Here is a 22,960-nt window from a genome sequence, read left to right as displayed (position 1 = left end):
CTATAACCATAGATAAAAAATACATAGAGTGCTCACTCCATGCATCAGTTTTAGTACAAAATCGACTATTATTTTCGTAGTCGACATCTAGCATCGATTAGCGGAATTATCAGTACTGCTACTTGACAATAGACGTTCCGACGACCGAAAAATCTAATGCTCAGCAACTTTCATTTAATACTATAACCGGATTAACCGGAACTCTATTTTCAACTCCCTCTGCTTTTAAAATTACTTGTAAATTGTCGTTCAATACAATTTTCGTAAGTCGCGACACGCGACACTATAGAGAATTCTAGTATCAAGTAGCGGGACTGATAATTTCGCTACGCGATGCTAGATGTCGACTGCGAAAATAATAGTCGTTTTGGTATCAAAACTGATGTATGGTGTGAGCACTCTATTCTTACTATATTTCTCTATGCTATAACGTAATCGTCCCGTGGTTGTTATTAAAGTATTGAGTCTAGACAAGTGAAGTCTAATTTACGATAATAATTAACACAAATTGTCTAGACGTGGAGCAAGGCTTGCTGGAGGTGACGCAGAGCATACCGCTGATACCTCTACCCTCGAGGAACTCCAATCATTTCCCGGGACCTGATGACCCTGAAAGGTATTTATTTAGAATATTAAGAATAATTTATTTATCATAGAAAGAAATAGATTCAATGATATCACAGACAGTGACTTCCACACTAGGTAAAGCCTGTACCTATCGTGGGAGTCGGATCACATACGACAGTGTCGCAAAACACAATGCGGCTATTCACACAATAGAAAAATAGTCCACAAAATATACATTGTTTTATTTTATTAGATTTCTAGCTTTTAGAAAAAGCCATCATTATTTCTTCATTGGACTATTTTGAATGCAATTTCGAAGCAATGCATCTAAGTGTTCCGGCAATTTTCTTTTCTGTGAGCATGCTGCAGCCATCTTGTTGGAGTCAGTTGCCCTAAGATCACACTATGGTAATGGATTATTCATAACATCGTCCTGCCCAATGTGCTCAATTAAGAAAAAATAATTATTTACAGTTCATGTTTAAGTTTTCCTTGCTAAAATTTGTTATACAAAAAAAATACAGTGAGTATAAGTTTTGTATGTTTGACTTCTAATCGCTCAAATTTCTTTGTATTACAATTAAAAAAAAAATGAGAACGTTACTTATATTGTACGGCGGCAGCTAGGTTCGTGTGATCCTTAAAACTCCAGGGAAACTGGTCACTCAGACCGCAATGACCCGAATGACGTCATGTATTGTCTTTATGCATATTAGAGGTGGTTTAACCCACAGGGAATTCCTTCTAACTTGCTACTGTTTGGTCACACTAGTTGCATTCCCATCTATTTTGATGGTGTGGGAACGTACGTACATACGTAGGCACAGAATAAGTAATATAGTACTGCCGTACAGAAAAGAAACTTCCTACAAAACCAGGGGTGCGAAACTCCTCCCTTCGGGCAAACTCGGCTCCGTTCGGCTCAGCATTGCTCCGAGCAATTATTAGGGTTGATACAAATTGACGTTGCATGCACGACCACAGATAAGATAAAGGGTTAAATTTTGACAACCCTAAATAGCCGAATGGGATGCCATATATTAGAAGGGGATAGCATGATTCGACCCTGAACCGCTGTCAAACTTCGGTTTTGTAGGAATTTTCCTTTCTGTACGGTAGTACTATTATTTATTCTGTGACAAAACCGAAGTTTGACAGCGGTTGAGGGACGAATCATGTTGTCCCTTTGTAATGTATGGCACTATCCCTTTCGGCTAATTAGGGTTGTCAAAATTCAAGTAATTATCTTATCTGTGGTTGTGCACGCAAATGGACGTCAAGTTGTGCCAATCCTAATAATTGTTTGAGCTTTGCTGAGCCGAACGGAGCCGAGAATGGAAACACTCTAGTTTTGTACCCCTGACGTAGGAACCTACTTACTGTCAGTTTTGTTCGTAGAGTAGGTAGGTAAGGTAGGTAATTTTATAGACCCTCTGATTCATAAGAAAAATTGTGCTTACGTCAATTCTTGGGATTACTTGTCAAACGGACCCCAGCCTCTTATGAGCCGTGGCAAAATGCCGGGATAACCCGAGGAAGATGAATTTTTAGTAAAACATATGAAAGTTAATTCGTTCGGGCCTATACTAACTACCCTTCGAATATGTGGTCGTATTAATAATACATGCTGTAAATATAGAGCGTGACCTATGATAACCTTAGGTATTAATATTAATATAAAGTCATCATCATCATCATCATATCAGCCTTTTATTGCCCACTGCTGAGCATAGGCCTCTCTTCGAGTACGCCACTTATCCTGGTCCCGAGCCAATCTCATCTAGAAGTGACCCGCAATCTCCCGAATGTCGTCCACCCAACGAGCCAACAGACGCCAGGCACTCCTTTCGTCTGTAAGCGGCCAACATTCCGTTAACATTTTGGCCCACCCGCCATCACTTTGCCTGGCAACATGTCCCTCTCAGCTCCATATAAGTTTGGTAATGACATATCCGACGTAATAATTATTTTCCCAGGGAATCCCTACTCGAACTGACTGCGCCGGTGTATGGACGGCCGCCGCCGCTCCAAACTCCGGACAGTGAACCCACCAGCCCAACTGAGTCAACATTCAATGATACTGTGCGGAAGAGGTAAGGGAAAACTATTAAGATAAGTAGAATGCTTTATTGAACAACTATCTGTTAGATACAATACAATAATTCTACGTAAAATACAAGTAAGGAAAGGTGGGGTAACACTAACATAGTTTAATTTGCTAGGGGCAAGACTAACAGTATGAGGATTCCATACAAGTATAGTCTTACCCCGGTGATAGTCTTACCCTACCTTACCTTAATGAAAATCTTATTGGTCTCGTACAATGACGCTAATATTTAGGGCAACCAGATATGTACCTACAAAAAGATACAAAATCGTAGTACTGTACTTCATTAAGATGGTGTTTATTTATTATTTTTCTCACGCTGTCACACTTATTAAGTTAATTTGTATCACGAATACAATGTCAGGAAAAAAACATGCAGTGATTCACAAGGGAAATGAGTATGACTCATTCCTTAAATCTCGGGCCCTTCGATAGACTGTAAGACAACCAACTAAATTAAACTAAATATAACCGCTTAAATTAAACTAAATCATGTATAAATGTCGCTTAACTTCAAACTCGGATAAATCCATCTGTCAGATTATGCGATTTTGGTATTAAAAAAAGCTAATAGGGTAGATATTCGTTGAGAGGGTCGAATGGATTTATCCGAGTTTGAAATTAACCGACACAATATACCTATAACCGCTTTTATAACTCTACATGAACGTAAATATTTAGCCTTTGCTAACCTGGAATAACCAATCAGGTTTTCCCTATGTTGCGACATAAGCAAGTTATGCAAAATAACAACTTATGTTCACCAGACGCATGCAAAGTGCGTTAAGGAAGGGGTTTCCCCGAGCGGGCACTTTCTCAAACTGGACTTAACTGGGGAAGTTTAGTGACATATGTTATTTTGATATTGATTGACAGCTTAAAAGTCAGTTTAGATATTCGCCATTGCAATATATTTCGTGTGAGAAAGTATATGTATACTTTTTGTATACAAAAACAGTAGAATAGAAAATGTATGAAATTAGGCATGTACGGAAGCTTAGACTTGAATTAAAAATAAATAAGATAAACGTCCCAGTGATCGTCACTGTCTCAGTAAATAAAATTGTGTCATCTTTGAACTTAAGTAATGACAATAAGTTGTCATCTATTGGGCATTAGCATGTCGAGCACTAGGACGATTTACTTTATATAAGTAAGTATGTTGTAAGAAGTCGCCTTGCGCATACGAGTACATTATTACTGAGTGCAAAAGGAACACTCATCTTACTGGGTTATTTTAACACCTATTGTTTGTTTTGATTTCATAATTACATAAATTAACATAATTTCAAGTTTTGAATGTTTAATTCACAATCGAGTCGGGGAATACCCTTACCATTTAATTTTATCAATGAGTCAGAGTTATAAGTTTGAACATTAGGTAACTAAACTAATTGATAACGATTTGATAACTGGACCGTTCCAATTACGACAGAATAATGTTCTGCTATTATTTGCCGCTAGATTTAAAGTTTAAAATGCTGCAACGTGCAACGTTTAAACGTAAGCTGCCGGATTCGTACTTTAAGATATGTCAATTAATAGATCTAGAAACGATATGGATTAGATGTGTCAGTGTCAAAAGTGACGCATTTGTTTGAAGAAACGTCACATTTGACACTGACATATCTAATCCATATCGTTTCTAGATCTTGACGTTTCTAGATTGACGTGTCTTAAAGTTAGAATCGGGCCGGTTTTGCTGTTCTTACGAACTAGCTGCACCTGTACAAACTGTGCATTAAATTTGACACGTAGTTTTTATCGAAAAAGGGGTTTGTGAATAAATATTATTTCTGCTAGTACGTTTTATTAGTTTTATTAATCATTAAATTTCATAAAACTGCTATGCCACATGTACCTAAATTAATAAATTGAATACTTAGGCCAATTTAAAATTAAAAAAAAGGCGAATGGAATTAGTAATTGAAACATTGATAAAAATAATGTCTAAGTACCTATTCAACGTTTTAAAGTGCGCTGACAGTTCATGTACCATCAGCCGCAAAAGTGCATGGCGAATTTATCAATGAATTAATTCTAATTTCTCCATGCAATTTTGCACCTCTCCTTACAATGCAATGCTGAGGGGTCGCAGACTGGACGTCGACGGGCAGCGGGGCGACGAGCGGCATTTCAATACCGTTCATACAAGATCAATGTACCTATGAATGGCCTTGAGCGGCCGCTTGCCATCCATCTGTGCCCGCTGGCGTGCCCGTGGCCTTATACAATTTTTTTACTAACCTATTTACTTGTTTCCAGTCACCTTCCTCGATATCAGTCAGGATGGACGGAGTTACACCACGCCAGCGCCAAGAATCTCGGGTTTCGCATTCGAGTGCTTCTAAACGCAGGTAAATATGTTATTGAGGGTCCCACTGAGAAGGCGTTGCTAACAGCAATATGCTGAACTGATCATTGGTGATCTCACTCTTTTTAAACAAGATTCACGAATGACCAGACAACTGTGTCAACCCGATCATCGGCCAGGAAAATGCGCAGACCATGCCATGACCAGACATCACATAATTGCTGTTTTATCGTATACTATAGCTAGTTAAACGTTAATAATACTGAGCCAAGTAAATTTAAATCAGCCAAATAGCAGCCCAAATTACACAGATAGAGTTAAGTGCCTGGATTGGCTTTTAATGTTTTTGATTGTACGGCGAGCTGCATGGACACACTATGAATGAAATCTATTCATTAAGTGGCCAGGCAACTTTGCAGCTCGATGTGTTAGATACATAGTATATCTAAAGTTTTCTTTCAGGCCACGATCCCAACATTTGCGATGACAGAGGCAGGACTGCGCTTGACGTAGCAGGCTACGCTCATTATCGACGGAAAAAAATTGTTAAGTAAGTTCTTCATCGTCATAAAACGATAGCGACTAAATACGATGGTCCACATATTTAGATAGCATTAAGGATAACATAGTTCTTAAGTCTCGACTACGTATCGAAAACGTAGCTTACAAGCCCCGCAAATCCCATAACAATGTAAACCGTAAATCTGATATTGCAGAAACCTGTTAGAGGATAGCTAACGGCACATCTGTGCAGATATTCTTAGTTCTAGCTGTTGTCTATCAATCATATAATAAATAAATAATTGCGTAAGATTTTGGGACATTCTTACGCAAATCAACCTAGTATAACAGTAAGTTCAATAAGTCTTGTGTTGTGGGGAATAGGCAATACAACATCTTAAACTTACGGACGAAGATTGGTGAGAAACACACAAATTACGGTTGTGGTGCATAATTATTTTCCATCGTATTTTCACGGACCGTACTCTCTCGGTAACTTACGAACGTGTCTTGCTATTTCAGTCAATCTCGGTACAAAAAGTACTGAGGTTGACTGAAGTAGCATGACCAATACGAATGTTACCGAGAAAGTACGATAGAAAACAATTATGCTCTACACCTGTACCAGGATTTGAAGCAAGAATTCATGATTCGTTGGCAAGGTCACTACTACACCTCCTACGTTACTAGATAATCAAATTGATCTGACCTTTTTTAGCTTAGCGGACGTAATAAGGATGCTACTAGAAGCAGGCGGCACATTTAACACGATGAAGGGCGAGATAGACAACATCGACACTCCTCTACACACCTCGGTCGAAATAAGATGCCTCCCGTCCATTCGGCTGCTGCTGGACGCCGGCGCGTCCGTCAAATGCTTGAACAGCTCTGGGTATACGCCGCTGCATCTTTGTGTGAAGCATAAAATGGATGAAGCTTTTAAGGTAAATATGACATATTTTTAAATAGGCCAATCCTTATATTCGTTAAATGTGTGATTTTGTTTGTGACTTGTGTACTCTAATTAATCTAAATTGGTATTTAAGTAGTAAGATCGATCTTTTCTTTGCCGGGGACGTTCGTTATCTCATATATTTAGACTAATAGATTAAAACTGAATATATCAACACTTGACATTTTTCAGGCTAGCTATAAATTTTAAGACGCACGTACCTATAGTAGGTAGCTCTACCTATAGTTACACAAATACACGGTGGCCTAAAAAGAAGTGCATTGCACGAAAAAAATTTTGGCTGGTCCATTTTCTATGGGAGGGTAAAGGACAATGAGTAATTTTGGTCCATATCCTCAATACTTATGAAACCTATGGCAAATGATAGCTTCAATGCTATCATTTATTTCATACTATGACAGTTAAGTCGAAGTCGCGGGCCAACATGGTCTTTTTTATATAAATAGAACCCAGTAGGCAACGGTTTCACCATAGTATGTTTTATTATGATAGAAAGAAAACGACACGTTATGCATTTTATTATCATTGTACTTATATTCATCAAAAAATAACATAGGTATTATATAGGTATCTACCTACCTACAATATTAAATATCTACAATTAAATCGTCTAGATGAAGTGCCGGTGGATTAAAACCCACTAGTCTACCTCGACCTAAGAACTACAATATAGAAATAATATTGTAGGTAGGATAGGGTAATATTGTAGGTAGGGTGGAGTAGGGTAGGGTTCTATTTATATAAAAAAGACCATGTTGGCCCGCGACTTCGACTTAACTGTCATAGTATGAAATAAATGATAGCATTGAAGCTATCATTTGGCATAGGTTTCATAAGTATTGAGGATATGGACCAGACTCCATACTAAAGTGCCCATGGTCCTTTTAACGCGATTTCGGGGTTGGTCCCTTAGCAAAAGTTGCTCAATATAATCCCAAAACCTCCCTGGCACCGGGAATGCACTTATTTTTTAGCCATCCTGTATATACTCGTAGTATTAATCTAATGAAACAAAATAAACACGTGTCTTTGTTTGTTATTCCTAAATCATAGTTTCGACCATATAGGACTGTGTAGTATGTAGGTAGACTAGACATGCGGGCATTGCGGGCGCTATCAGTGATATCAACCAATTGATACCTACTTGTAATTCGAGGTCCTAATAAAGTGTTATTACTTATTTGACTGATAGTGCTTTATGTCCTGAACAGTTTATCTCGGGAAAGAATGATTTGATGTTTTGTAACATTTGTTCTTGACTTACTCCTTTCTAGCATAGATTTTGTCATATATTTAAACACGAAAAATACCATTATATTTAAACACGATTAACGACCAATAACTGTCGTGTTGTTTAACCACTTATTTAATACTAGCGACCCGCCCCAGCTTCGCACGGGTTAGCAAATTATGCACTTAAACCTTCCTCAAGAATCACTCTATTGATAGGTGAAAACCGAATGAAAATCCGTTCTGTAGTTTTTGAGTTTATCGTGAACTAACAAACACACAAACATACAAACAGACAGACGCGACGGTGGACTTTGTTTTATAAGGTGTAGTGATGCACTGGAACCCATTATAGCTGCTTTGTTACTGCACACCGTTGTATGGGGACCTTGCACTTTGAGACTATGCGCTGAAACTTGGCACAGTTGATTCTTAGCTGGTCTTGAGCAGATACAGATCGGGAGCCGTCGAGAGCCACCTCTCATTTAGTGAGGGGGGAAGGGGAAAGTTCGATGCTGCCGCGCTTCACTTGGAGCAACATTTCTCTAAAACTATACCTATTAAGGAATGTAATATATCATTTTCGGATAAATTAAGGATGAGGAATCTAGTTTCGGAACAAAAACAATGCACTTTCTAACAAAAAAAAAAGCATAAAGGAGAAAAGACTAAAAAACGTATTTTTGATTTTTTCATAATTACCAATTTTTTTTTTAAAGTGTAGCAGGAATCTGAAAACAAAAAATACAGTCGTAAAGCTACACTTATTACGTTTAAGAAAATATATAGTTTAATATACAAAACTGTTGATAAATGGGAGATAAAAAATAATATTAAGCGTGGGTCAGAGTGATCTCAATACAAAATATTATGAATGTGGGAAAGTTACTTATAATTTGTTCTACAATCGTTTATTTTTCTTGTTTTTTCGTAAATAACTCGTAAACGGTAGCCCACAGCAAAAAAATATCTGTTACGTAAATAATCTGTTTCAGATTTCTTATAAAATAAGTACTACTGTTTTTCGGTACCATCAATATTAAAAAAAATATTGAAGGGAGAAAATAAATACTTAGGTCCCCTTTTTTAGTCATTCGTAAATAAGTCGTAAACGAAGGCCAATAACAAAAAAAATTTTAGTACATGAATAATTTACATAAAATTTCCTACAAAAAAGGTCATTCGAACTTTTTCGCTAGGATCAATATTAAAAACGATATTAAAGAGAGAAAATAAATTCTAAGGTCCCCTTTTTAAATATTGATCCTAGCCAAAAAGTTTGAATAACCTTTTTTGTAGGAAATTTTATGCTAATTATTCTTGTGTTAAAATATTTTTTGCTATTGGACATCCTTTACGAGTTATTTACGAATGACTAAAAAAGAGGACCTTAGTATTTATTTTCTCCCTTCAATATTTTTTTGAATTGACCTTAGCGAAAAAAAGGAGCACTTATTTTATAAGAAATCTGAAACAGATTATTTACGTAAAAGATATTTTTTTGCTGTGGGCTACCGTTTACGAGTTATTTACGAAAAACTAAAAAATAAACGATTGTAGAACAAATTATAAGTAACTTTCCCACATTCATAATATTTTTTATTGAGATCACTCTGGCCCACGCTTAATATTATTTTTTATCTCCCATTTATCAACAGTTTTGTATAATAAACTATATATTTTTTTAAACGTAATAAGTGTAGCTTTACAACTATATTTTTTGTTTTCAGATTCCTACTACACTTAAAAAAAAATTGGTAATTATGAAAAAATCCAAGATACGTTTTTTTGTCTTTTCTGCTTTGTTTTTTTTGTTAGAAAGTGCATTGTTTTGGTTCCAAAAAAAAAATTCCTCATCCTTAATTTAACCGAAAATGATATATCACATGCCCTAATAGGTACAGTTTTAGAGAAATGTTGCTCCAAGTGAAGCGCGGCGGCGTCGAACTTCCCCCCTCCCCCCCACTAAATGAGACGTGGCTCTCGAGGTCTCCCGGTCTGATCTGCTCATGACCAGCTAAGAATCAACTGTGCCAAGTTTCAGCGCATAGTCACAAAGTGCAAGGTGTCGTGCACTAAGAAACTAGCTATTACTATCGATGTATGACGTTTACAAGCTCTCGCTCGTTCGTCGCGGTACTTTAACTTTGCATAAAGTAAGTAAAAAGTATTGCTATCGATTTACCAACTAAAGATAGTAAACAATTTTTCAGGTCCTCCTAAGCCACAGAATCGATGACCTGGAGTCCTTAGCAGAGCGAGCAAACACGAGAGACCATGATGGAGCCACGCTGCTCCAAGCAGCCGTGATGTCAAGTTGGGTGCCTGGAGTCTGCGATATCTTGGACGCTGGAGCTGAAGTCACGGCTACGTCAAATCAGCCCTTCCACCGCTTCAAGAATGTTACGCTGGATGACGATCAGAATCTCATTTATCGACTAGATCAGGTATTACATATATACTGTATTATTGTTGAAGATACTGTTAATTAAACAACAGTTTTTTTAGATCCTATTACGATGATAAGATACAGATCTAATATAGCGGGAGATTTTAGCTTAGAATTTAATAATACATAGAATCTTATATACGTACCTTTAAACGAGCAATTCTTGTTTATTTATATATATATATATATGTCGGGGCTTAATGTAGGTTTAGGTATTCAGGAATGGCTAGATGCACTAGGTGGTACATCCGTAGGGCGTAGATATTTAACGCGAGTACAAGTACGCGAGGCGTAATGCAGTCTCTATTGCTACTGTCCGACCAGATTGAGATTCAATCCCAGAGTGACGCCAGCCTGCAGCCTGGCGATCCCACTTACTCTAGTCCACAAAAACCATAAGCTAATTAATTATCAAACAGAGCAATTTCCGAGAACACATTCAGACGTTACAAAAACCCCTGACGCCTCTAATACGCTTCCATAGCCTCTTGAACAGACATCTTTATTACCCACGTCGCTTACAAGTGTTTTTGATAAATCGTAAGTATGTCATGTAAGCGCCCATTATTTTCAATTTACCAATTACATCACCTGAGCGTCGACACGGCGATCCTGACTGTCACACGTCTTCGTGTGCAATAAGACATTTAATAGTCATTATGACAACTCAGCAAATTTTAATTCAACTTTACCGTTCGGCTATTCTGCCACTAATATCACTACAGATCACTAAGATCCATTCGGCTATTAACATCACTACAGATCACTAAGATCCATTCGGCTATTAATATCACTACAGATCACTAAGATCCATTCGGCTATTAACATCACTACAGGTCACTAAGATCCATTAGGCAATTAATATCGCTACAGATCCGACCTAACTTTCGACGAACGATCGGCGAAGATTCGACCTAACTAACGAAGGTTATTCTGCCACGAATATCGTTAAGAGTACAAACATAAATAATCAATAAAATGCTCGAATCGAATGAACTCTTTTACAAATACAAGCAACAAAGAATAGTTTGAGTACCTATATTTTCTTATAAGAACATCATCAATATCATTTAAATTACATTGATCAAAACAACACCTCGTTGTTACAACATTTATGTGACTTCTCAAATCTCAAATCTCAAAGCACTCTGGCCCGCACCACATCCGGGCACCGCCACTGCAAGTCTACAGGCGATAAGGCTTGCGCTAAATGTCACTGTCTCTCATAGTAATTGTCACACGGCACGCCTGCCGTAACCACATGGTCCACCGACCACGTTCGTCACAAAGCTGTCATGTCTCAACCGTTTCAATACCTGTGGCACCACGGCCACAACATATGTGACACACCTTGTCACGTCACAACACGTGTGGTACACCGACCACGTCCATCACAAGTCACAAAGATGTCATGTCTCAACTATCACATATCAACTCTCAACAGTCTTAATACCTGTAGCACACCGGCCACAACACGCGTGACTCACATTGTCACATCACAACACATATGGTCCACTGACCACAGCAGCACTCAGGCCACTCCCAAAGTGATACACCGATCACTCCAACGGTTCCACACAGGAACCCAAACCATGCCACACAAGGCATCAACACCACCACGGGTGTCATCATCATCCCTAACACTATGTATCATCACCTGTGGTCGCCGCGCAGCCTCCTTTACCAAACACATTTTCACTAAATATGCGTGAGAATATATCTGATTCGGGTATGTGACCTACGATCGACCGACAAGCTAAACACAAAGTGATGCACCTACATAAGTCACTAAAGTCATCAATACTCAAATTACTCTTAGTTGTCACTTTCTAAAATAACTTTGCATTGAAGTCACATAAACCAACTGAATTTCAGTTCCAATATTCAGCCATCCAAATTATTCAAAGAATATACATTCTTATGCGTCGACAACGGCTATAACTGACTATTCTTTGTTACTTGGTCTCAGCAAAAAAAAAAAAACAGAGCATTTACTAGCAGCTCAAACCAGGAATCGAACCTGTAATATTAACTTTAGATTAGCATTTTTGATAAATTAAACGAAAATTAACGGGAATCTAGTAAAGATTGCTTTAATTTTCTATAAAAAGGACTCGTAAAATACATGGGTCACGGAGTACAAGAATATGAAGTGACATTGACATAAGAATCGTCAAGTGCGAGACGGATTCAAATAAGGCGCGATATTCGAAATTAGAATGACATTTAACACTCCCTTTGAATTCGAGCCTCTTAAAATAACATAACAATAGCATGTAGCTGCTTGACAAAAGTACAACATAAGAACAATTTCAAAGAAATAACAATCATATAGATCCAAGTGAACACACAGTTTGAATTTAAGAGAATTGAATTTATCTTTTGACAAAGCTTTGGTAAGAATATCAGCATATTGATTTTCACTTGTAACAAATTCTAAAGAGATGATTTTTTGCTGATACTTTTCCTCAATAAAGAAGTATTTCACCTCAATATGTTTACATCTTTTATGAAAGTTTACATTTTTAATCACACTTATGGCACTTTGATTATCTAAGTGAAGGCACAAAGTGTCTTGTTGATATTCACCAATGTCGGTGAGAAATTGTTTGATCCACATTGCTTCCTTAGTAGCTGCGCATGCAGCCATAAATTCGGCCTCGGTTGTCGATAGTGCCACGGTTTGCTGTCTTTGACTAGACCAAGTTATTGCTGCTCCACTCTTTAGGAAAACATAACCGGTCACAGAACGACGTGAGTCTGGGTCATTGGCATAGTCAGCAGCACTGTAACCAGTCACTTCTGAAGACTGATTAGTTTTTGTAATATAAACCATAGTCTTTTGTTTCTTTTAAATATTTGAAAATTCTTTTCACTGCATTCCAATGTGTTTGGTTGTAACAATTAAGAAATCGACTCACCAGGTTGACAGCAAACGTTATATCGGGTCGACTCACAGTTGCCAGGTGTATGAGAGATCCCACTGCTTCTCTGTATGGCAGATTCCTCTCAGGCTCTTCTTCTCCCCTCTGCAACTTCATGTGAGGATCGACAGGAACACTGTTGGGATTAGCATCATGCATATTAAATTTATTCAACATTTGCTCTATGTATTTTGTTTGGTGAATAAATATATAGTCACTCGACCTTTCAATTTGCATCCCAACAAAATTGCTAGGCTTATCCATAACTTTAATTTGAAATACTTTATTCAGTTCCTCAGTTACTGTTTTTAAAGCTAATTCATTCTATACTTCTTTTATAGATTTTCTCCACTTTTCTGCAGCAGTTGATTTAATTGCTTGTTTATATGTTTCAGGAACATTTTCCATAGGTTCTTCGTCATAGCACAGGTAAGTATTTTCTTCTGACTTTTTAGTACCCATATTCTTTCTAGGTCTCAGCTCCATCTTATTGACTGCAGTTGTATCCAGAGTTGTGTCAGGTACATAATCACTGTCTGAGGTAGACCTGTTTTCACATACTGTATCATATGAGCTGTCTAGACTTGTGACATCTGTGTCACTGACACTTTCATTTGCTTCCTCCTGGGTATTATCATTTTCTGCCGGGTCACTTGAAGATAGTTCTACAGGAACATAATCTCTTTTCACAGTAGATTCTAGAAATACAGCATCTCTGCTCTTTATTACTGTAGTGGTCTCAGGTACTATAAATCGGTAGCCCTTAGTATGATCACAATATCCAATGAAGATCATCTTGTATGCCTTGGGGTCCCATTTCTTACGTTTCTCCTTGGGCAGGTGGACCATAGCTTCACAGCCAAATATGCGCATGTGTTTCACATTCGGCTTTTGTCCAGACCACATTTCTTGAGGAGTTTTGAATGATAGAGACTTAGTTGGAGAGCGGTTGACCACATAAGCAGCAGTGTGTACTGCATCAGCCCAATATTTCTTTGGTAGCTTGGCATTCTGAAGCATACATCTTGCTCGTTCCACAAGGCTTCTATTCATCCTCTCTGATAAGCCGTTGCTTTCGGGGCTATAAGGTGTGGTTGTCTGGTGTATGATACCTGCACCTTTTAAGTAAGAGAATTTCTTGTTAACATATTCGGTTCCACCATCGGTACGAATAACCTTGATCCTGGCATTGAGCTGGTTCTCAACTTCGTTTCTATATTCTTTAAATTTTTCTAGTGCATCTGACTTGTTTTTGAGAAAGTACACATACACTTTCTTTGAGAAGTCATCAATAAATGTAATGAAATACTTTGCCCCGCCAAGCGACTGAGTTTCCATAGGTCCACATAGGTCCGAGTGAACGACTTCAAGTAAACTTTTAGCTTTGGGGCCTTCACTTTTAAAAGGTAGTCGGGTCTGTTTACCTTCTTGGCATGTTATGCATGTCAGATTTTCTGTTTTTGCTGAGAAAATTACATGATCAGTATTTTCTGTCATCTTCTTTAGACTCGGAAAGTTGAGATGTCCCATTCTCTGGTGCCACAAGTAAGTATCTTCTTGTTCTTCAACATCAGACATGCATGCATAGCCTTTACCAGGTATATCTAGCCGGTACATGTTGTTGACATGAGTGCCTGTTGCTACTATCTGACCTCTATTGTTTATAATAGCGCACCCATCATTATCAAAACTTACTTTTCCACCAGTTTTTGCGATCTCACTTACTGACAGGAGATTGTTAGCAAGATCAGGAGAATACAGCACATTGGTAAAGAGCACCTTGTTTTCTTTACCTTTATCATCACATGTGTCTAAACTTACTTGCCCTGCACCATGTACGGATAACACTTCTTTGTTAGCAACCTTTATATTGTTTATCGGAGGGGCTACTACATTCTGTAGCAAATTTCTGTGCTTCGTAAGATGATAGGCTGCTCCTGAGTCTACATACCACACATCATCTTGACTTGATGTAGCTATAAACACTGCAGCATATGATGCACTACTTGGCTTATGACGCTGTGTATCCTTTGGCTTTTCCTTGCATTCTGGGCTTTTATGGCCATATTTGTTACAGGAATAGCATCTTGGCCCTTTAGACTGCTTCTTGTGGCTTCTGTGCAACTTCTTGCTAGCGACAAATACTGAAGGTGAAGAATCAGTCTCGATACATCTGACATCTTGCAATAATTTTGCTTTTACAGAATCTGAGGTTATTTTCACGCCAGAGCTTTCAATAGCTATGATCATAGGCTGGTATGACTCAGGTAGACCAGAGAGTAGCAATGTTCCGAGCCATTCATCGTCCACCTTGAAGCCTATGTTCCGGAGCTTATGGGCAGTATTCATTATTTTGCTCACATATTCTTCTACATTTTGACATTCAGTTAACGAGGTATTACAGAGATCACGCAGTAAGCCGACTTTGCGTGTCAGCCCAGAGTCGTCGAACACTTTTGACAAGTTCTCCCACACTTCTTTGGCGGTGCCAGCCTCTTGAATATGTACGTAGTTTGTAGGATCGACTAAAAGAATTATCTTTGATTTTGCTTTTGTGTCTCGTTTTGTATCTGTTTTAGCGTCTGCAGCCGGTTCAACACAATCCCACAACACTTCGTGTTGAAGGTAAGTTTTTACCGCAAATCGCCATGTAGCATAATTATCACGGCCGGTTAGTTTTTCAATTAATGCCATTTGATTATTTGATGCCATTTTTCAAACACTTTTTACAATCTTTTTACGAAGAAACAATTGCAAATCACGTTTTTTTTCTGTCAAATCAATGTACACATTTTTACACTTTTTGCACTGAGAGTTTCGCACTGCCTTCTTTTCTAGGCTTTACTGGGCCCATAACCTGATAAATTAAACGAAAATTAACGGGAATCTAGTAAAGATTGCTTTAATTTTCTATAAAAAGGACTCGTAAAATACATGGGTCACGGAGTACAAGAATATGAAGTGACATTGACATAAGAATCGTCAAGTGCGAGACGGATTCAAATAAGGCGCGATATTCGAAATTAGAATGATATTTAACAATTTTCAATGTCTCGAAAACTTTATTTCCGTACCATTAAAAATGTAACCAGAAAACGCAAAAGGTTAATTCTCTCAAAAAAATTAACAGCTATTCATATTATTGGAAAGTGCTGATTTAGAAGTTTTTAGAACCTAAATAAAGAAATATCACGGCATTTCATTCGTTGTTAGAATTCACAAAGTTTTTTTTTTAATAGTTAGGTATTGATTAAATGTACCTATCACTTATAATGTTTTTAATATTTTTATACTAACAACGTTATTGATTAATGATCTGAAAGTAACGATGTTTTTGTTCATGTTTTTGTCGTCTCTCCAAAAGCGTATTCTGTAATATTTTTTTTGTTGCCAAACAACGTTATCAAACAACGTCAATTGGTGTCATCTTGACGACCAAAAAAAAACTCGACCCAAATCATTGGGTACTTTAAAAGACAAACAACACTTGTACAAGTTGTGCAACATTCGGCCATAAACAAAAAAAAATCAGCAGGTAGGTGCCCATTACCCATTATAGCAACACTCCGAAGTTCTACACTGTATTTCACTGATTCATCGCCAAAATACTTTAGACTCTATTTTAATCGATAATAAGACTTCTATTCTTCACAGAAATGGGCGTACATCTTACATCTCGTAATTTATCGGTTGTAATACTTTGACTATACGTCGATAAGTAATGTGTTACACATATCTAGACCAAAATAATCAGATTGAAAGCTTTAATCTTAATTTAGGTACATGAGCATCTTTAATTGAAAACTAGGTGACTAAGTAAAATATTTTTTTTTGAACTCTCCAGTCGCCATAAAAACAATTACCTTACAAAAGGTTACTAATCGAATAACTTCAATCCATCCATTGACTTTTCAAGCCCTCATTGCTCTTGCATCATGTTCATTGATCTTTGCATTCATTCTAATTTAACGTATTATTCGAGTTTATCAAAACCAAAATACCAGTCAGATACTTAAGAACGGACAAAACTCTTTTTATCGATAACTATGCAAGCTAAAGTCCATAAAATGATGGAAGGGTGGACAATCAACTGTTCAGTCGAAACATTCAAATCAAATCAAAATTAAAGTAGGTAACCTCAGTTCCTTTAAAAATAAATTTTCAACCAATATCCGTTAATTTAAACAACATAAGTAAATAATTCTTTAGTTTGCTACGAAATGTCTCTTTACAACGTAGTAACTAGGTACGTATTACTCGCTTAAAATGAAGCATTGAAAATTATTGCATTAATTAACGGATTAAATGAGAAACTAACTTCAATGTTTGTTTTAGTTTTAAAGTAGGTATACTAAAAAACAGATTCCATAACAGGCTATAAAAAGGCGACAATTTCGTAATTTGAAAATACTCGCTTTTAAATACCTCATTCAGAACTCTAGTCTAGAAATAGACAAAATATTAGTAAGTAATCAGGAATTTCATATTATCTCGATAGTGTTAGCCCAGCTACGAGTTTATAATAAAAACAAAAAAAAAATGCTTCATCGTTCACTACAAAAAAATGGTACAGGATCGAGGACAAATAGAAACCGGTACGTACGTAACAACAGGCGGACTCATCGCCAAACGCCGATCTCCTCCAGGCAAAGGCAGGGATTCAGACATGAAAGGGAAATGGCGAACGAAGATAATTACTCTTCGATCGTTATCTTAAATCTCTATCGCAAATGATTTCAACTCGTATCTTTTTTCCATTAATTACCATATAAAAACATCGACTTATGGTCTTGGAAAATTATTACAAATTCTCCAAACAGGCTACATACTATATCACCGTCGGACAAATGCCACAATGTTTTTTAAGTAGAGATAAAGTACATAAGGTTTACTCGGGTAATTCCGAATGTCGAAAACTGTCGGATAATTCCGAAAAGAGACTTTTATTATGATGGAATTAAGGGTGATTTTCATCTGAATTTCGGAATTATCCGACATTCGGTAATACCCGAATACACCTTACTCGATTCAATTTCATGATCAATACTCAAGAATAACATTTCCGCTTATACGTAAAACGTAACAATCCACTTTTAAGGGTCAACCCCATGCATGCAAATTAACGACATGAATGATAAATCATCAAGGTAACAATCATAAATCATAATGGAACGAACTGACCCGATTTGATGTCCAGGACACTCCAAACAGGATTTACAGGAAACCACCAGTTTCACCGCATATTAACTTTACACCTTACGTCTTTGCACAAATTGAAATATTCACTCTTCAGTTCATAATTCCACGATATCACAAATCACAACATACACAATGCATCGAATTTTCTTTAGGTACAAACCCCGCAGTACTTTCGCGTTACGATCCCACGATCTGATGTCGGGGCTTAATGTAGGTTTAGGTATTCAGGAATGGCTAGATGCACTAGGTGGTACATCCGTAGGGCTACTATATTTAACGCGAGTACAAGTACGCGAGGCGTAATGCAGTCTCTGTTGCTACTGTCCGACCAGATTGAGATTCAATCCCAGAGTGACGCCAGCCTGCAGCCTGGCGATCCCACTTACTCTAGTCCACAAAAACCGTAAGCTAATTAATTATCAAACAGAGCAATTTCCGAGAACACATTCAGACGTTACAAAAACCCCTGACGCCTCTAATACGCTCCCATAGCCTCTTGAACAGACATCTTTATTACCCACGTCGCTTACAAGTGTTTTTGATAAATCGTAAGTATGTCATGTAAGCGCCCATTATTTTCAATTTACCAATTACATCACCTGAGCGTCGACATATATATATCGGGGATCTCGGAAACGGCTCTAACGATTTCAATGAAATTTGCTTTGCAATGGGTTTAGGGGGCGATAAATCGATCTAGATAGCTAGCTAGGTCTTATCTCTGGGAAAACGCGCATTTTTGAGTTTTTGTATGTTTTCCGAGTAAAACTCGGTCTCCCAGATATTAAATATGATCTGCTTTGATGAAATATAGGCCACTTGAGTCTTAATTTATACATTACTACTCTTTGGTATCAACTTGGTGCATACTTAGTGTGGTCGAAGTCTAGGAGTAAGAGTGTGTTTGTAAACAACGCCACGCAACTACCCAGACACGCGATTTATACCTATCTATATAAGTACCTACCTAGTTTCTCACGGTCACTGGTATTACCTAGGTATTATAGATAATGAAGGATTATGGTGTCTGCTGTACAGTTGCTAAGCGGCAATTATATCATGTCTTTAAAAATATGCAATGTATTACAACGCTTAATTTACGATAACAATATATATTAGGACTACATATTTGTGTTATATTTGAAGTATTTACCTTTTTATTGTTTTAGATCCACGAAACACCGTTGCATTTGGCAGCAGATCACGGAGACAAGGAAATACTCGAAATACTCTTAGGCACCAATGATGTCAATGTTGATCTCTTCAATAAAATAGATCAGACGCCAATTTACATAGCTATTCGAAGCGGACATCTTGGCTGTGTTAAAGCGCTAATCCGAAAAGGTGCCAATCTATTCAAAGTGACAGGAGAAAGAAGTACCGCTTTGCACGAAGCCATACAGTTCGGCGATAAGAAAATTGTAGATTATATTCTCAGTTACGATGACGATGCTACACGTACGATGATAAATTCATTCGACAATCGCGGTTACGCTCCGGTGCACATTGCTGCAATGAATAACCGTCTTGAATGCATTAAGATGTTGTACTACAAGAAAGCAAATTTAAGACTCAAAACTAAAGGGGAGTTCATAACAGATTGGACGCCTTTACAAATAGCCGCTTCTAAAAATTGTCCAGATGTAGTTGGAGCTCTAATGGACATTGATCCAGAAGCCATTGACGATATTGATGACAAAGGGCGTTCTGCTTTAAACTTAGCCGCTGATCGATGCCATCGAGAAGTAGTTTCAACGATATTACGCAAGGGTGCTGTTTTATCCAACCCTTCTGAATACCGGGATAAAAGAAAAAAGACTGTTATAGAAACTATAGCAACGAAGCTTCCCAATGCGACACAGTTTTTTGAAGAAGTATTCGATGAATTTATAGAATCAAAATTGCCAGAATTAGGTGAAGCTGGTTGTGAGATCAGTATAGATTATGGAGTCTTATTGAAAGATCATGAAACCAGTCAAATTAAAGTATTAGAGGAACTAGTCAGATGTAATCAGAAAAATATCCTCAAGCATCCATTGATTGAGAGTCTCATTTATTTAAAATGGATCACTTTGGTGCCGTTCTTTTACGTGATTGTAGCAATTTACACCATATTTGTTTTGACACTAAACTTTGTTTTAATAGTTAATTTCTGTGATAAAGATAAAAATAACTATATGAGCAGCAATCTGCTCTATGCCCCGACACTTTTGGTCATCGTTCAGGTACGTTTTTAGAGTATACTCAATATAATTATGCATCGTAAAATATCACAAATCTTTTCTATTATTTGCATCTTTGTAATTATTTGTGTTATTTATTCACAGGAACTCCTATTCATATACGTTAAAAGGCTGCACTATCTCACTTGCTTGGAGAATTGGGTAAAATTTGGCTCAATAGTTCTGACACTTGTACTGCTCTTTACTGAGGAAGATCAGTGGCTCGAGCACGAATCTCTAAGACACGTGGCTACTGGAGCTCTGCTTCTGACGTGGGCTTATATGATGTACCTCCTCTCCAGGTTCCCATACTGGGGATATTATCTACAGATGTTCAGTAAAGTTGCTACTAACTTCTTCAAGGTTAGTTGAGTACTTTATTGCTTTGGTGTTCATAAATACTTTTTAAAATTTAATATTGAATTAAGAAAACATAGATAAGAATAAAGAGAAGAGTAATATCTTCTGATCAAGTATTCGTTCTTTCTTTTGCTGCTTATAACTACAATTTATTAAATAAAATAAGTATGTAAAACAATATTTTCTTATTTCAGATATTGCTAACATGCGCCTTCTTACTTATTGCTTTTGCACTAAGTTTCATGGTTCAATATCACGCATACCCCCCTTTTGATGGGCCATGGGCGGCTTTTGTGAAGACAGTAGCCATGATGACGTCAGAGTTTGACTATAGTGGATTATTTAAGGAACCCAACGTAACCCACGCTAGACCATTAAGGCGTATTAGGGCAAATGTGTCAGCGGTTATCAATGGGACAAATCTTGTGAATTCTACAAATCATGGAAATGCATCAAATCTTGCTAACCCATTGCATCACTATTTTCGAGACTTCCATTCCGAAGAGTTTGCATACACAAAGACAATAGACCATATGTTATTTGTACTGTTCTTGATTTTGGTATCAATGGTATTTGTGAACTTCTTAATAGGTGTGGCAGTAAGTGACGTAGCAGATCTGAAAATGGTAGGGGATGTTAGAAGATTAAAGAAACAAGTGAATTTCTTAAGCCATCTAGATGCTTTTGTATTTGGAGGCGTATTTAGAACTTTGGTTCATAAGAAATTTCACTGTAGAAGATTTATAAGAAAAATCTATATAAGACCTTGCATTATCAAGCATTGGGAGGTCTGTTATGAAGTTCTTGCTGATGCTGATGAACCACATTATTTTGCCAAAGAACAATCGTTACCACCTCATATTTTAGACTCTATATTGCATAAAGTAAAGACAAAATACCAGCAAAAAGAACGAGAAGCCAGTAAGAAAATGTACAGAGACCAAATGGACATGCTTTTCAAGACTATAGTAACTGATGATAGGTATTCATTAACTGAATTAATAGAAAACTCGAAAGTCGAAAAGGGGATGGAGATACGAACAAAGTTTGGAGACATAATGAGTCGTTTGGAAGAATTGGCTACTGCAATCAATGATGTCAAGGACCAAGTGAAGGATATAGGAAAGAATCAACACAGCGTCTCTGATAAAAATACTCAGACGGAAAATTCTGGCGATAATAAGAAATTTGTGCTCAAATTGAAGAATAAGAGTGTTAGCTAAGCCATGTTGAAGTTACCTGTAGGTTTTCAACTTGTTTATCAAATATTTTTTCTCAAAAATGGACGGCAAAGTCGACTTTGCCGTTTAAAAAATAGGTCGCGAAGCGCGTAGTTTATGGTCAGTCAAAAATTAAAAAGTTAAAAACATTGCAGTCTCGATTTTGGGACTGCAATGTTGCATACAAATTCCATTATTTGTCGAGTTCCAAACTTTTTAAAAGTTGAAATGGCCATATCAAATGAAGGCACAGGCCCATTAAACAGCCAAACAGATGATTAGTACCGCGACTATTTACCTGTCTCAAATAGGTTGGCGTATTTTCGGGAGAAAAATACACTTCTACTTTTTTATTAAAAAAAATAAAAAGGCGGCAAAGCTAATTTTTTCAATTGTTTCTACTTTTCTCTGTGAAAATATATACCTAAGAACGTTGCTTTTGTAAAATATTTCTATGATATTTATATTTCTTGCACCATTTTTGAGAAAAGCACTATATATGACTCGGCTGGAAGGCTACTTGCTGGCTTCGGATTCAATTAAACGGACTCCCAAGGTCGTCCGTTTAAAACGAATCCTCAGCCTGCAAGTAGCTACTTCCGAGCCTCGACAATAATGTACTATATAGCTTTAGGGCTGGTTGCACTAACCAAAATTGACGGACTGATAAATGTCAATCAGCAGTGAACTACGAAATTTAACGATCGTTTTAACGCTGACATGCTTTGTTGCAACTGGGCCGAAATATTTTTGTACTTAGAGGACTTGACTTTTTGTAGCATAATTAGTGAAGTAGGTAGTAAGTACAAGTTCAGTGTATTTTAATTAAGTTTATTATCCTCAGTCTTTACTTTATCTTTAAAAAAATTAAACTAAAATTTAAAGAGGCAATAC

The 22,960-nt window shown here is 37.2% G+C and overlaps 1 protein-coding gene across 1 annotated transcript; it reads left to right on the top strand.

Annotated features, from left to right (window-relative positions):
• The first annotated feature begins 496 nt into the window (after positions 1-496).
• On the top strand, positions 497-22,110 carry LOC134801303 (transient receptor potential channel pyrexia-like). Its single transcript, XM_063773841.1, has 9 exons — positions 497-616; positions 2,544-2,660; positions 4,940-5,031; positions 5,451-5,538; positions 6,208-6,433; positions 9,906-10,139; positions 19,434-20,489; positions 20,592-20,849; positions 21,041-22,110. Exons 5-9 carry the CDS (start codon positions 6,227-6,229, stop codon positions 22,067-22,069), a joined length of 2,784 nt encoding a protein of 927 aa, XP_063629911.1. The 5' UTR covers positions 497-616; positions 2,544-2,660; positions 4,940-5,031; positions 5,451-5,538; positions 6,208-6,226; the 3' UTR covers positions 22,070-22,110.
• The last annotated feature ends 850 nt before the right edge of the window (positions 22,111-22,960 follow it).

Source organism: Cydia splendana, chromosome 21 (genome assembly GCF_910591565.1).
Source record: "Cydia splendana chromosome 21, ilCydSple1.2, whole genome shotgun sequence".
NCBI classification, from domain to species: domain Eukaryota; kingdom Metazoa; phylum Arthropoda; class Insecta; order Lepidoptera; family Tortricidae; genus Cydia; species Cydia splendana.
The sequence above is the reverse complement of the archived record's forward strand: the minus strand, read 5'-3'. Positions and strand labels throughout refer to the sequence as shown.

Bases quoted from the DNA above. Each gene is read 5' to 3' on its own strand.
- LOC134801303 (XM_063773841.1), top strand. From the start codon at position 6,227: ATGCTACTAGAAGCAGGCGGCACATTTAACACGATGAAGGGCGAGATA. The intron at 6,434-9,905 runs GTAAATATGACA...ACAATTTTTCAG, and splicing joins AAATGGATGAAGCTTTTAAG to GTCCTCCTAAGCCACAGAAT. The intron at 20,850-21,040 runs GTTAGTTGAGTA...TTCTTATTTCAG, and splicing joins TTGCTACTAACTTCTTCAAG to ATATTGCTAACATGCGCCTT.